The 14,387-nt window shown below is 34.5% G+C and overlaps 1 protein-coding gene across 3 annotated transcripts in view; it reads right to left on the bottom strand.

The window, feature by feature from the left end:
• The window catches only part of MAP4K5 (mitogen-activated protein kinase kinase kinase kinase 5), a 102,062-nt gene that overhangs the window by 23,378 nt on the left and 64,297 nt on the right, over nucleotides 1-14,387 (bottom strand). For 2 of the 3 annotated variants that reach the window (XM_034648594.1, XM_034648593.1), the window contains exons 13-20: nucleotides 12,228-12,306; nucleotides 7,087-7,145; nucleotides 6,003-6,070; nucleotides 4,762-4,804; nucleotides 3,716-3,926; nucleotides 2,757-2,854; nucleotides 2,520-2,561; nucleotides 1,560-1,644 (exon numbers count right to left, since the gene is read on the bottom strand). In XM_034648594.1, the coding sequence (XP_034504485.1) occupies nucleotides 1,560-1,644; nucleotides 2,520-2,561; nucleotides 2,757-2,854; nucleotides 3,716-3,926; nucleotides 4,762-4,804; nucleotides 6,003-6,070; nucleotides 7,087-7,145; nucleotides 12,228-12,306 (685 nt within the window). The remainder of the gene's footprint in view (nucleotides 1-1,559; nucleotides 1,645-2,519; nucleotides 2,562-2,756; nucleotides 2,855-3,715; nucleotides 3,927-4,761; nucleotides 4,805-6,002; nucleotides 6,071-7,086; nucleotides 7,146-12,227; nucleotides 12,307-14,387) is intronic. The other variant, XM_034648595.1, reaches the window with a different exon arrangement.

Consider the following 14,387-nt stretch of genomic DNA (forward strand, 5'->3'; position numbering starts at 1 on the left):
CAAAAAAGAATATTATTGAAGCAATAATTTCAATATGGACTGTAATGTCAATTATAATTCAATTAAAAAAATACATAAATATGGACTGTGGACTACGTCAATGATAAATTTCCTGATTTCCTCAATTGTACCATGGCTTTGTGGGAGACAATTCTTATTCCTAGGAAATACAAAATGAAGCATAGGGAAGCACTCTCAAGTAATTCAGAAAAAAAATGCACATATAGGTAGATAATGGAAACAACTGATGATTCTGAGTATAGAGGAGTTTCTTGCACTGAATTGTTTTTCTAAGTTTTCTGTAAGTCTGAAATTATATCAAAATAAAAAGTTACAAACACAAAAAAGACCCATTTCCTTACTGATAAAAATATTTTTTTCTCTGTTATACTAATAGTAGCATTTAAAACAGATAATTATATAACTTGTCTTTATTACTGTGTTAAAGTGGAAACAAACATTTCCTGAACACCCTTTACCGCCTAACCTCTGTTTGCTAATTGCCGGACGCTCGAGTAGGTAGGCTTCTTCTTTCCTTGCAACAAGGTGAGAATTAAGAGTACTTATGTGAGGGGCACCTGGATGGCTCAGTTAAGCGTCTGCCTTCAGCTCAAGTCATGATCTCAGGGGCCTGGGATGGAGCCCCACGTCCAGCTCCATGCTCAGCCTGCTTGAAGATTCTCTCTCCTCTCCATCTGCCCCTCACCCCACTCGCTTTCTCTTTCTCTCTCAAATAAATAAATCTTTAAAAAAAGAGTACTTATGTTATAAACGATCACACTGAGAACCAGAGGTTTTAAGTATCTTTCCACAGTCATATAATAATGACAGAGCAGGAATTCAAACTCAGATCTGTTTGATGCCAAATTTTTACCTCTATTAGGATTTCTCACTTTAAAAATATACAGTATAAATTTTTAAAAATAAAGTTTGTTATTTTGCTATCATTTCAAATTTACAGAAAAGTTTTAAGAGTACAAAGAATTCCTGAACGTCTCCTCCTTCACACAGATTCCACAATTATTAACATTTACTACTTTTGCTTTATCCTTTTTTCACTCTCCACAGACACATTTTTTTTGTTTCCTGAACTATTAAAGTTACAAACACAATATCGCTTTATTCCTATTTCAGTGTCCATCTCTTAAAAAAAAAAGGTCTTACATAACCATAGTACAATGATCAAAATCAGGAAATTATTATTAATTATTTAGTTATATAATTAATTAATTGGACATTAATTATTGGATTACTGGAATAATTTGAATTATTAATCACTTGTCCTAGTATTGTCCTTTTATAGAACAGAAAATTCCTAATTATGGTTATAATCACTTGGGATGACTATTTGGTCTCCTTTAATCAAAACATTTCCTGTATACTCTAAATTCTAATACCTTAAACCAAAACTCTATTTATTTATTTAGATTGTTACAGGTACCTGCCCTAGTCTGTGAAGTCATATTTTTAAAGTGAACAAGCTCAGTTCACGGGCCATAAAGATCCTTTCCATAACAAATATTTTATTAGAGATGTACATAAAAGTTCAGAAATTTTACCTTTTGTATCAGGATGTATCCAGGATGTTGCACAATTAATTTTCAAAGGGCATCCATCAAAAACTTTGGAAAAACATGCTCCCATCTTATTTACAAAGAAAGAAATATTGACTTATTTAATTAGATAATTTTATCTAGTCTTAGAAAATAGCTAAGATTTTTACAAAATGCTAAACTGACTGATTGCATATGTTTATGGTCTCATTACAAAATAAAATTCCTATTTTGATATCATTTAACTCCTTCTACAGAGACAGTCTCCTATTCTTCCTTTGTGTAATCTGCTATTTCAGGGCAAAAATATCAAATTCATCAAAACATCTACAATATGTCAGTGATACATTTTAGGAATTTTAAGTCACCACTTATCTTAAGGACTAACATTTAAGAATGTGAAACAATGGATGATATTTCTGCTCAATATCATAGGTATTATAATTGCAGTATAACTCCATAATAGTGAAATAGACAAAGACTAATATTTACATTACATATTAGACTTTTACTGAATAAGAAGGTATAATTTATAAAGCATCCCATTCATACGATTGGGTGAACCACCTTGAGGAGACAGAACAAGCATTAACATAAGCTTCCCTGTTCCTTTTCATTGTGTATAGTTCAGTATGAAAAAGCCTTCGGGGTAGAGAGATATTTCACTCACATTATGAAGAGAACATAGTACTATTGATATCACATTAAAGTTAAATTGGCCTTTGAAAGCTAATCTGAGAACCCAAATGCCATATTTACAAAAGGTGAAACTCTCCAAATTCTAACCAAGTCACTCAAGTTAGGGTATGTGATTTGATCCATGGTATATCAAAATGCATTTAATGCCTTTGTATTTTGTGAATCCTTCCTTTAATAGCTCAAGATACTTGACAGCAAATGAAAAATCTGCAGCTGCATCTAAAGAGATGGAAATTGGCAAGTGGTTTACAAAGAAATATTCCTTACCAGCACTTTCGGGGTGGGTGGAAGGCCATTGATGGCTGGTTTCTGTGGGAAAAATAATTTTTAATGCCATAAGATCTCTTAAGCCTTAAAAAAAACCTATACATTTGGAATTTCAGTTATTCAAATTCTTGACTTAAACAGACTTTGCCCCCCTGCCCACCAAAACAGACACGGCACTGCCTCTTATATGATGGACATGGTAATTACAATTAATCACCAAACGCCTGTTATACCCACTGGGAAATCTCGCTTGTCCTTTTTCCGTGGTAACTGTGGTGCTTGTGCTGATCCTTCTGTATTTTCACTCATCAGTTTTGAAATACCATCACCATTTCCTAAAAAGAATCATGGTTAAAAGCCTAATGAACACACAAATAAGTACTCTCCATGAAAAATAATTTTCCCTTTCCCCCAATACTTGTATACCATATGGGTGATCCTTTACTGGGAAATATTCTCCACTGGCAGATCAGTGACAGTACCTTTGGTGCCCTTCTCTAGATTCTGCAGAGGTAGCACTGCATAGTTAGCAGGGGTCCTAATTCATGAAAACACCAAATGTCCTTCCATATTAGGAGAAAAAGTAATGATAAATGAATGCTATGCTGATATTCAAGGCCTTTCGTAAGTGGACTTCGATCCACCTTTCTAGTCCTATCTCCCAGTATATGACTTTCAAAAGCTCGCACTTCTCTCATACTAGGCTATCATTACAACACGATCCGGATTTTCACAGTTCAGTACATTTGTTTATTCCTTCCTGCTCACCAGGAATGCCTGTCAGCACTGGCTCTCCCTAATGAAGGCTCAACCAAGTCCTTTAATGCTCTGCAAGGGCCCACCCCTTCTATTCCCTATCCTTATCTTCCTAAAAATCTTTCATTTTTATTACATGTAATTATTGTATGAGACACTTATACAAGCTGTCTTGTCTAATGTTATGGGTACATGGGTGTACCTTCTGCTACAAATCCGGAACTTCTGGAGGGTAGGAACATCCATTCAGCATTCTTAGACCCGATCATATTTAGTAAGGGATCAAATTAGGATTGAACTGCACTGAATCTATGTATAGCCCGTCCATGTGGAATTTAAAATAACTTCAGAAAGCTTTAAATAGTTGTAAGATTGACTGAAGACATTCTTTGAAAATATGAACATGGCTTTCTCTTCAGTTTTCACTTTGATTTATTTACCCAGATCACAGTATCTAGCTGGATGTACTCCAGGACTGCTGATACTGCTAGCCATACCAATAGAGGAAGTCTCGGCTACAGGACCACAACTGGGGCTACTCTGTCTTCTGAGAAATTGGGGAGCTCTGTTCTCTGTATCAGGACAACGTTTTACAGTTGATGACTTTTCTTCATCTAGGAGGCTGTCTTCAGGGTAGCTGTTTATCCTTGGCTAGTGATAATAAGACACAAAAGTGCTTTAATAAATTTAGATACAAAACAGTAACACTCCATTATCATTATGCATCAAAGACTTTAGGAGAAAGGAAATATGTCTTTTTTTTCTTTCGTCTATATAATTCAATCACTGCTCTAAATAAGCAAAGCAAACAAGAGTTAAATTACTGTCCAACACAACTAAGAATTTGGTATGTGATTTTTTTTAATCACCCCTCAATCAAAACTGATATAATTTTAACTGATAAAATTATATAAACAATTCACAAAATATTTAATACGTAGAAACAAGCAAGGACTTAATGAAGTATGACTCCATTGAAATATCAAATTATAGTAGTAAATGAGGATTATAAATGATGAACTCTATTTCCTTTCCATGCAGTTTTCTCTCAAATGAGTATAACTTATTTTTACCTTTTTCTTATAGCTATCCAAATATTGTATTTCTCATGATTTTTTTTTTTTAAAGATTTTATTTATTTATTCGACAGAGATAGAGACAGCCAGCGAGAGGGAACACAAGCAGGGGGAGTGGGAGAGGAAGAAGCAGGCTCATAGCAGAGGAGCCTGATGTGGGGCTCGATCCCATAACGCCGGGATCACGCCCTGAGCCGAAGGCAGACGCTCAACCGCGGTGCCACCCAGGTGCCCCTCTCATGATTTTTTTAATATATATTTTACATCTTTGAAATCCCCTCTTAAAAGAAAACTGCATTTATCTAAAATATATTTAAGAGAATTTTGAACACATTCAATAAAATTATTTTTTAAATTTAATTATTATATTACTTAAAAGAGGGTTTATTCGAACAATTTCAGCAGCTCACCTTAGGAGGTAGGGGCGGTGGTACTGCGCGCTTTGAGGTTGATCTAACGCAAAGAGAAACGTGCAATTCAGATGGTGGTAAATGAGAACATAACACAGACTCCACTAAATGTGCATTAAAATCTGTTTATATTCAGGGGATATAAAAGGCAATTAGATCATGCTGAAGAGTATTTTAAAAACCTACAGGAAAACTTAAGACCTCATTGTGTCAAACTGTATCAGCAGGACTATAAAATAGATTTTCATAAAATGAATACAAAGTCTTTTTAACTTTAGGGTTTTGCTTTGCATATTTAGTATGTAATAAAAATGAATTAAACGTAGCAGTAAAACACAGATTCAGAATTTTAGAGCTGGAAGTCACTGTGAGGCACAGATGTACGTGGCTCTGTCATCGAACCCTTTAGCTGCCTCAGTGAGAGCCGCACGTCAGAGACATCTCCATCACCTTTACCTTCTGTGAAGGACCAGACAGTAAGTGTTATAGACTTTGGTCCATACAGTGGTCATAACCACATAACACTTTTGTTATAACGTGAAAGCAGCCATAGCTTTTTTCATTTTATAACGTGAAAGCATGGTTGTGTTCCAACAAACCTTTATGGACACTGAAATGTTCATGTAATTTTCACATGTAACAAAATATCAATCTTCTTTAAACATCAATCTTCTTTGGATTTTTTTTCAGCTATTAAAAAAATCTAAATACGATTCTAGTTTGTCAGCTATACAAAAAATACGCAGTGGCTCAGATGTGGCTTACAGGCCATAGTTTGCCAACCCCAGATCTATAAGCTGAATGCGGAGGGCCCAGAAATCTGTATTTCCAAAGGCCTCTTGAGGTCCTGCAATGCACAAACAGGCTTGGAACACTTGGGCTGGCCCTGTAATTTAGTTGTTGGGGGAAGACAGGTCTAGAATATGAAGAAACTACACTGCAGAGATGGAATTGGGGTTTTTCGACTCCTCCTACAGTATTTCTTCCATGACATTATGTAACTCATCCTTCAGTAAATTAACATTACACATACTAAGTTCTGATTTAAAGAAGAAAACTCGAAAAACCTTAATGATTAACACACGATACCTTCTGGTAATTAAAGTCAGAAGCTTTACATTGATAAAAGGCACGGCACAATTTCTTTAAAAATTAAAACTTATTAGAATAAACCACTCCCTCTCAATACTATTCTCATATAATCAAGTAAAATATAGTTATTAAGTTAAAAAACAACTTACTTCCCAGTATTTGCACCATCAACAAAAGGATTCCACTGTAATACAAAGTTTGGGTCTGATGACACTCCCTGTGAAGGTGAAAAAATAATTTAAAATGTTCCCTTATAACAGGTATTAATCATCTTATTTGATTCAAGAAAATATTCAGTGTCATGATTGTTAATTATCTTGGCTTTCAATCAATTTTTTAATCCCCAGCTAGATTTGCTGTCATTTGACATATTTAGGTCAATGATTCACTATCAGTTGACTTAAACTGAAGAAGTTCCCTAAACATACTAAATATACTTTCAAATGACAAGCCCTCTTTACCATTGCTATTATATTCCAAATAAAACAGAAAAACATAACTCTGAATTATGTGCATCACTAATCCATTAGTGTGGAAAACTAAACATCGTATTATTAAACTATCATGAACTTCCTGGTGCTACTCTTTCCCCAATGGCATGGAAATAGAGAATTCTATATACAGCAATATATACAGTAAGAAGAACAGTGCTGCCAAATGTTAAGAATGAAGAGATCCATTAACAGAAGACAATTCCTCTAAAAATTACACTTTGCCAAAGCTGAAAAATACAGTAAATATTAAGATAACATCTAGGCAGCTCTAATAATAACCCTGCTCTATTATTTACTTCCTTTTAGATAAGGAAAGGTTTAACTAAACAGTAACCTCAAAATAAGAGCAATGGTTAAAAAAGAAGCTATATTAACAAATAAATAGTAAAACCAGTAAGGTAATGCAAAAATATACTCTAAACGTAAAGAGTTGATAAGAAAAAAGATCCTGAGAGCTTAAAGCTGAGCATGAAATTCATATATTTAATAACTTCATGTAAATCCTTCCAAAGACTCAGAAGGATCAAAATGAATGGTTAAAATGGTATATTAAACATTATACGCTAGTCAAAACATATCTAACTAGTTATAAGCTTTTTTCAAACTTTAATGTGCGAAATGCAGTATCAAAATTATTGCTTAGAAGAGTATATAACTTTGTTCCTTAGTCAAAGTATACCTAACTATAAGTTTTCTCAAATTTTAATTTGTAAAGTACTTTAAAAGTAAGAATTCCTACCATTTCATCCCGTGCTTCTGTTTCTTTTCTCAGAGGAGGTTCGAATTGTAATTTGTCAACTGCAAAACATGTAACAGAGATTCACAAACTCTATCTTAAAGGGTAAGCCTATGTACTGAGGAGAGGGGAAGGGAGAAAGAAGAAAAAACAAAATCTTTTCATTTTTCACTGCAAGAGTACCCCTTTTTTATATTTACCAAAAGAAGGTAACAATTTGGTATCTTCTTAACAACTCTACTTAATTCTCAGTTGGAATAAGGAAATTAAATAGCACTTTTTGTGTATAAGAGATTTCAAAAAATTAATCAAAGTATCGACTTTGACTAAGAAAAAAGACTTTAAGAATCTTCCCTGTCCAGGCTACAGACTCTGTTCTAAGGCTACAACTTTATGGCAAGGATGAAGCTCCCCAAATTAGCTGTAATTATCTAAAAAGAACACAGTATTTAAATTAAATGTTACAGTAGTATTTGGAAATTAAATATATTTTGCTCAATGTGTATTTTACTTGGCCTGCTCAAATTTCTCTTACAGGAAATATTCTAAAACAGAGAAAAGGATGGCTTATTATCTACACATAAAGGATGGCTTATTTTCTACTCACAGTTGTTTTGGGGAGATTTTTTTTTTTTTTTAAGTAGGATGGAGCCCAACGTGGAGTTTGAACTCATGACCCTGAGATCAAGACCTGAGCTGAGATCAAGAGTCAGATGCTTAACCAACTAAGCCACCCACGTGCCCCACAAAGTACACAGAAATTTAAGATTATAAAATTTAATGTGACTAAAAAACAAAACGAAACAAAATTCATACCTGCATCATAGAGATGCAAGATCCCCAAATACAATATTGGCTAAATAAAAAAATAATCATTTTCAAAAAGGATCCAGTTGTTCTTATCCCTAAAAGAGATTTGTAAAGTAGCACAAAGTACTTACATAATTCATTAAACAAAAACACTGTCATAAAAATTTTCAATAAAAGATTGAAAGACATTTCATAAAACATTGTATCTACTTTCCAAAAATAACCTAAAATAAAAAGCTCTCACTTATTAATGACTTATTTCTTAACATAATTAAAAAATATCTTAACTCAAAACCCACTACTCTGATTCACTGCTTCAACTCATTTGAGACAGAGCTGAACTAAATTTTTTTTTTATCACAACTAGAAACACTGGCAGGCAAGCAGGTGTAGAAAAGAAAGAGAAAATGTCATTATTAACTAACAATAAGAATTACGATCAAGCAAATGTCAAGACAAGAAATTTCAAGAAAAAATGAGTTTCATAAACATTTAAGATGTTTTAAAACATAAGAAAATTACTCATTAAAAAAAAATCAAATTCTTTATGACTATTCTAAAATTATTGCAGCCGTAACTTCTGGCACAGAAATGCTACGGCCTCCAGTATCGTTGTTTTATGTGGTAGATGGGACCTCAAATTGTTTTGTTTTAAAGAAAATACTGACAGTCCCTTTGGGTGCATCTGTGGCCTATGAAAATCCAAAGATGGGGAGGTCTTCTATTATACGTACTCATGTATTTCTGTAAGATGATGGAGGTTCTAACCATAATGAAGTAACAGGAGTTGGACTTATCTTTCTGTTTTAAACACCTACATACGTGTAACACCAATGTGCGTACAAATGATATGAAGTAATTATTTTGGGGTAGTGGACAACAGACCCCACAAGGCTGTAATCCTTAAGAGAAGGGAATACATAGTGGTTAAGATCCACATTCACTCTGGCTTTCCTTCTGGAGGTACTTTTCAAACTAGGGCACAAGAATGTGGAATCCAAAGAGAGAGTAACAGTCTTACTGGGTGCAGGAAACAAAGACTGGAGATTAGGGCTGCTTAGGTGGTGGGAAATTGAAGGGCAGGGTGCCAGAAATGAGAAAGCTACATGAAGGAGCTCTAGAAATATGCCAAGAGATCTCTTTGTCTTTGGTTGAATACTAAATTGCTCATTAAGGGGGGGGAAAAAGCAAGACTGTACAAAGTATGTCATGAACAGCTAAGAGAGTGCTGTGGCCTAAATGTAGATTCTGGTGATCACAGAGTGTCAGGAAAGACAGCCAAGTTTCTAACCAGAGGAAAGAGCTTGCTGAATAGTCTGGTAAAGCCTGACATTAGCCTTAAAAGGATCAAGCTGATGTACTAGTCAATTAACTCTTTAAACACCCTTTAGAATAAAGAGGACACAACCAGTCCAAGATATGATAATAATTAAAAAATAACCGGAGAAGAAACAGGAGAATAGAAACCATAACCAGTTGAAAAATAGATATAGAACTTCAAATAAAGAGGTTTCCAAATACAGCATTCCAAGTTTCCAAAAAAACAGACCTCTGGGTCAATTTTCACAGTATTAGACCTGATATTCACCATATCATTTATCTCTCTCTTTTGTGTTAAGCTGTCACATTTCACTTGAACTCTACTCTTTCCAAAACACTCTAACCCTTCTTTTCCTTTGTTTAATGAGATGTTCCATAGTTCCTCTAGTGTGTGTTTTCCCTCATTGCATGGAGCCAACAAACCTGACTTTGCTGGACTACACGTTCATCCTTGGTGGTCTTAGACTTAGGCCAAGGCCATAATAATTACTTATGTCCACTAAAAATAGAGTAAAAATGCTTATACTAGTTATAATAGCCAAAAACTGGCAACAGATCAAATGCCCATCAACCAAGGAATGGATAAATTGTGTTATAATCATACAATAAAATATTATATTACTGTGAAAACAATGAACTATTGCTATACATGACATGAATGACTCTCACGGACATTGTTGAGCAGAAGAAACCAAGCAAAAAGGGTGCAAATTGTATATCCCACTTATTTGAAGATCCAGATCAAGGTAAAAACCAATCTATGGTGACAAGAGAACAGAACAATGATGAGCCTGGGCAACGGAAAGGGCAGGGGGATAGGAAGACAGAAGGGCGCTAATTGTGAAGGAGCATGACAGAAGGGGCCTTCAGAGATTCTGATAATGTTCTATATTTTGATCTGGGTGGCAGTTTCATGAGTGTTTACATTTTTAAAAATTCATTATACAGTACACCTAAGCATTTGACCGTACGTAAGTTACCAGTTCAAATTTAAAAAATGAAACAAAAAACTAAGAATAAAACTAACTAGGTGTATATAAAACCTATTAAACAAACACATAAAAACAAAGCTATAAAATGTTCTTCATCGACACAAAAGAAGACTTGAGAAAATGTAAAGATAAACCACCAATAAAATGACCTTCAGCTTCACCAATTTTTTTTTGGTACTGAAGCACAAAGAGCTTACTCCATGAAGATACTAGTACCCTGGGAATTCAGGAAGAACTAAGTCTCGAACTTACCCCTGAAAAAGTCTATTTTAGTTAAGAAGACAGACTATCATAAAGGGGTCAACTCTCCCCAAGTTAATACATGAACTTTTATGAAACCTCGGTAAAAATACTGAGAATTTTTTTAACTAGATAAGCTGATTCTTAAGTTTATGTGGAAAAATACAACAGCCAAATATCACAACAAAGAACAGCAACAGATATGTATGGGGGGGTAAGGAGGAGTGAGGAAAGTAGGAGGAAGATTAGTCCTAACAGATTTTAAAAAGTATTATAAAGACAAAATAATCAAATTATGTTATTGGCACATGACTAGACACACTAATGCAATGACAGAATTTCTGGAAAGAATCCAAAAATATATATGGTCATTTAGTACATCATAAAGGTGATATATCAAATCCATTGGTGAAAATATTAAGTTTTTAACAATTAGCATTTAGACAAATGGGTTGTCATTTAAAAAGAAACTGAAGGTGAATCCATACTTCATACCTCTTGCCAAATAAATTAATATCTTGTATCAAAGATTTAAATATTAAATATTAAAAAAGTGAAACTGTAAAAATAGAAGAAAAATAATAGAATTCTTTTGTAATCTTAAAATCAGGAAGGCTTTGCTAAATATGACACAAAATTCAAGAGCTACAGAAGGAAATATAGCTGTTAGACAATATTGACTGAATACTTACACACCTACAAAAAATAAAGAAGGTAGCTTTATAATGGGATAGCAACTTTGCTATTTTTCTATATGGTATTTGAAGTCCAAGGAGTTTACTTGGAATTGTATAAGAAGACAGCATAAGAAATACCAGCAATCTGCGACTACCAAAGAGATAAAATCTCGAATTACCGGTTTAACTAAGAAAAGGCCTGACTGAATTGATGGGTATCAGAAGGACATTCTAACTCTCCACTGACCTTCCAAAGCTGTATTCAGAAAGCTAGAAAAATTTGGGTTCAAGAAAACTCAGACTTCAACAAAATGCTCATCTGCAACAATTCTAATTAGCCTAAATACTTAATAAATTATCTTCATTACAGTCATAATTTTTTATCTTATTTTACTGTAAACTTTTAAAAATCTCTCTTGAAACAAGGATGCACTTAAGTCAATATACTCATACCTAAAATTTCTTTGCAAATCCGTGCTTCTAAATTAATTTGGCTAAAGTGACAAATATCCTTGATATAAAATATTTGTCAATGATTAATTTATTGACTAAATATCAATTTCCCCTTTTAAGTATATATTTTAGAAAGATTCATCTCTCCTGTTAACTTGACTAAAAAACTGAAACCAACCCAATGTCCAACAACAGGAAATCATTCAACTATAATGTGTCACACCTCAGTGAAAAATGATGCAACCTTTAATGGTTATAAAGGCTAGGCTAGTTTTTCAAAAATGCTTCCATGTTAAGTTAAATAAATTCAGTCACGGAAAAACATGAAGGCAATTTAGCAAAAATATTATCTGTGGGTTGGTACTGGGTGATGAAGTTATGGGCAATGGTAATTTTCTATTTTTTTCCTCTTACAAATTTTCTACGATGAACATACATTACCTTTACAATTAGTAAATAAAAACCATTTAATTAAAAAACAAGAGAATTCCATTATAAACCAGAGAATCAAGCTCTGTTTTAGAGGTATTCTGATTATGTTAAAGCATGTAGCCTCAGTTAGTCTGAAATTCTATTATTCCAAAAAGACCCACAAAAACACCCAGCTCAACCCTCCAAAACCACCAATTGGAAATGTATACCAAACACATACAATTTATTTCTGAAGCTGTCCGTTCAGCTCTGGCATTCCTGTTTGTAGATCTAATGGTATGACGAATGATTGCATGGGGCTGTGAATATAAGCATAAGATACATGCTTTAAAAAATTTCAGTGATAAAGTTAAAAGGTCAAACTTTTCAACTAAATGATCATTTACTGACAAACATGACTGTAAACTATAGGACAAACATAATAAAATGAACACTAAAATACTTTAGAAGTTATTCACTTATTCCATGTTTATACTGTATAAAATATTGAAAAGATGCAAAGAAAGTCAGAAATCTCATCTTCAAGGGGTTTGTAGTCTAGGCACTTAAGACACACAAATAATATGATTACAAAATGGTCAACGCCATTCATTAAGACGATTACTGTTAATGCCCTGATGAAAAAGAAATGACTTCTGCCTGAAGGGTTACAGAAGTTCTTCATGACAGCTGTAATCTGATCTGGGACTGAAGACAGTAGGCACTGGATGTGCGGCAGTACGGAAAGCCTGCTAGACAGCAAAGAGAATATGAACAAAGTAATGCAAGAAGAAAAAGAAATTGCAGCATTCAGGGCAGCTGGGGCTGGTTACTATTTGGCTTCAGTGAAGATGAAGGGAAGAGATGACAAAGCTGGACAGACAGACGGGGGATGAGCCAGATCATGTAAGGCTCCTAATGTCAGCTGAGGACTCTCAATTTTATTTTCTCGGCAAAGACATTTTTTGGAGATTTTACAAAAAAGGAGCGGTATTTCAGAGTCAGGTTTAAGAGTAACTGGGTAAATGTGTAAGAAGGTACGGAGGGGAGAAATACTGGATGCAGAGACATTGAGTAAGAATACTGTAGTAAATCAAGTGAGAAGCTTGCTAACTTTACACCCTTTTGCATAAGTTCCTGATCCTCTGAAACTATGCCTTCAGCTCAACTGTCACCTATCCAATTTCGAACGACTCACTCTCATTCACTGATGAATGACAGTGGCTCATATGTTTTCTCATCTACTTCAAGACCCACCATCATACCAAGGGAATTCAACAGTCCACTGTTTGGGACTTAAGTTTTCCGACCTCATCTCACTCTCCCAGACTTCAATATTTAATACACTCTCAATTCCAAGGTCACACCCTGGACCTTGCCATCAGCTCTGATACTCAAACTCACGCTATGCTCCAAACTTCTCAGCCTTTCAGCTCAGTCTCATTTACTCCCATCACACTATTTCATGTTTACATTGGAATACCAAGTCCATCAACCCATTACCTTGTTACCCTCCATCAGCATTTCTCTTATCTTCACTCTTCTTCCTATCCAGTTTGTATCTGATGGTCTACAATTTCAAGCAATTTCTGGCCAATATCCTAAATTCCCTTTGCCCCATTGTCCTTCAGTACTCTGTCATGCCAAAATGACAACTTGGGATGAATTAAGGTAACTACCTTTGTGTTTCTATTGGGGATACCAATCACTACTGGAGGAAAGTCACCCAGCCCACCACACTGAAAATTTGTCTCATCTGAGGCTTCAACTTTGCCCACGAACACTCGTCTAATCATTTAACCCAACCGCTCTCCTCAATTACTATTTCACACCTTCTCTCCATACTCTCCAAACACACTCATTTTCCCTCAGACTTTCAAGAGATGACCCTGCCATTTACTTCACAGAGAAAACTGGAATCATCAAATAGAAGATATCTTCTGGCAACAACATGAACTATCCTCCTCTCTCATGCAAGAGAAGTTTTCATTACCTAAGATCAAGTGTCTCACAATCTAGATCCCAGCCTCTCCTCCTTTCTCAGAGACTTTGCCTATTCATCTCGTTTCTCTTAAATCTTTTTTATCTCTATCTATTGGATCCTTTTCATAAGCATTTAATCCTGTCCAAAATTACTTTCCCTCATAAACAATAACTAATTAATTAATCCCCCACCAACTCGTTTTCCTCCAGCTACTGTTCATCCTACCTCTCCCTTTCACAACTAAATTGCGTAAATGTATTGCTATACTTGTCTTCCAAACCACTCCACTCTAGTTTCACCTCGATAATTTAGGTACTATCCTTTTAAAAAAGTAGTCAAGCACCACCACCTAAATCCAAAGATTTAACTTATCTTTTAGGCAATATTCTTGTTAAAACTTTCCCTCCTTCTTTTAAT

Source organism: Ailuropoda melanoleuca, chromosome 20, assembly GCF_002007445.2.
Source record: "Ailuropoda melanoleuca isolate Jingjing chromosome 20, ASM200744v2, whole genome shotgun sequence".
Classification (NCBI taxonomy): Eukaryota; Metazoa; Chordata; class Mammalia; order Carnivora; family Ursidae; genus Ailuropoda; species Ailuropoda melanoleuca.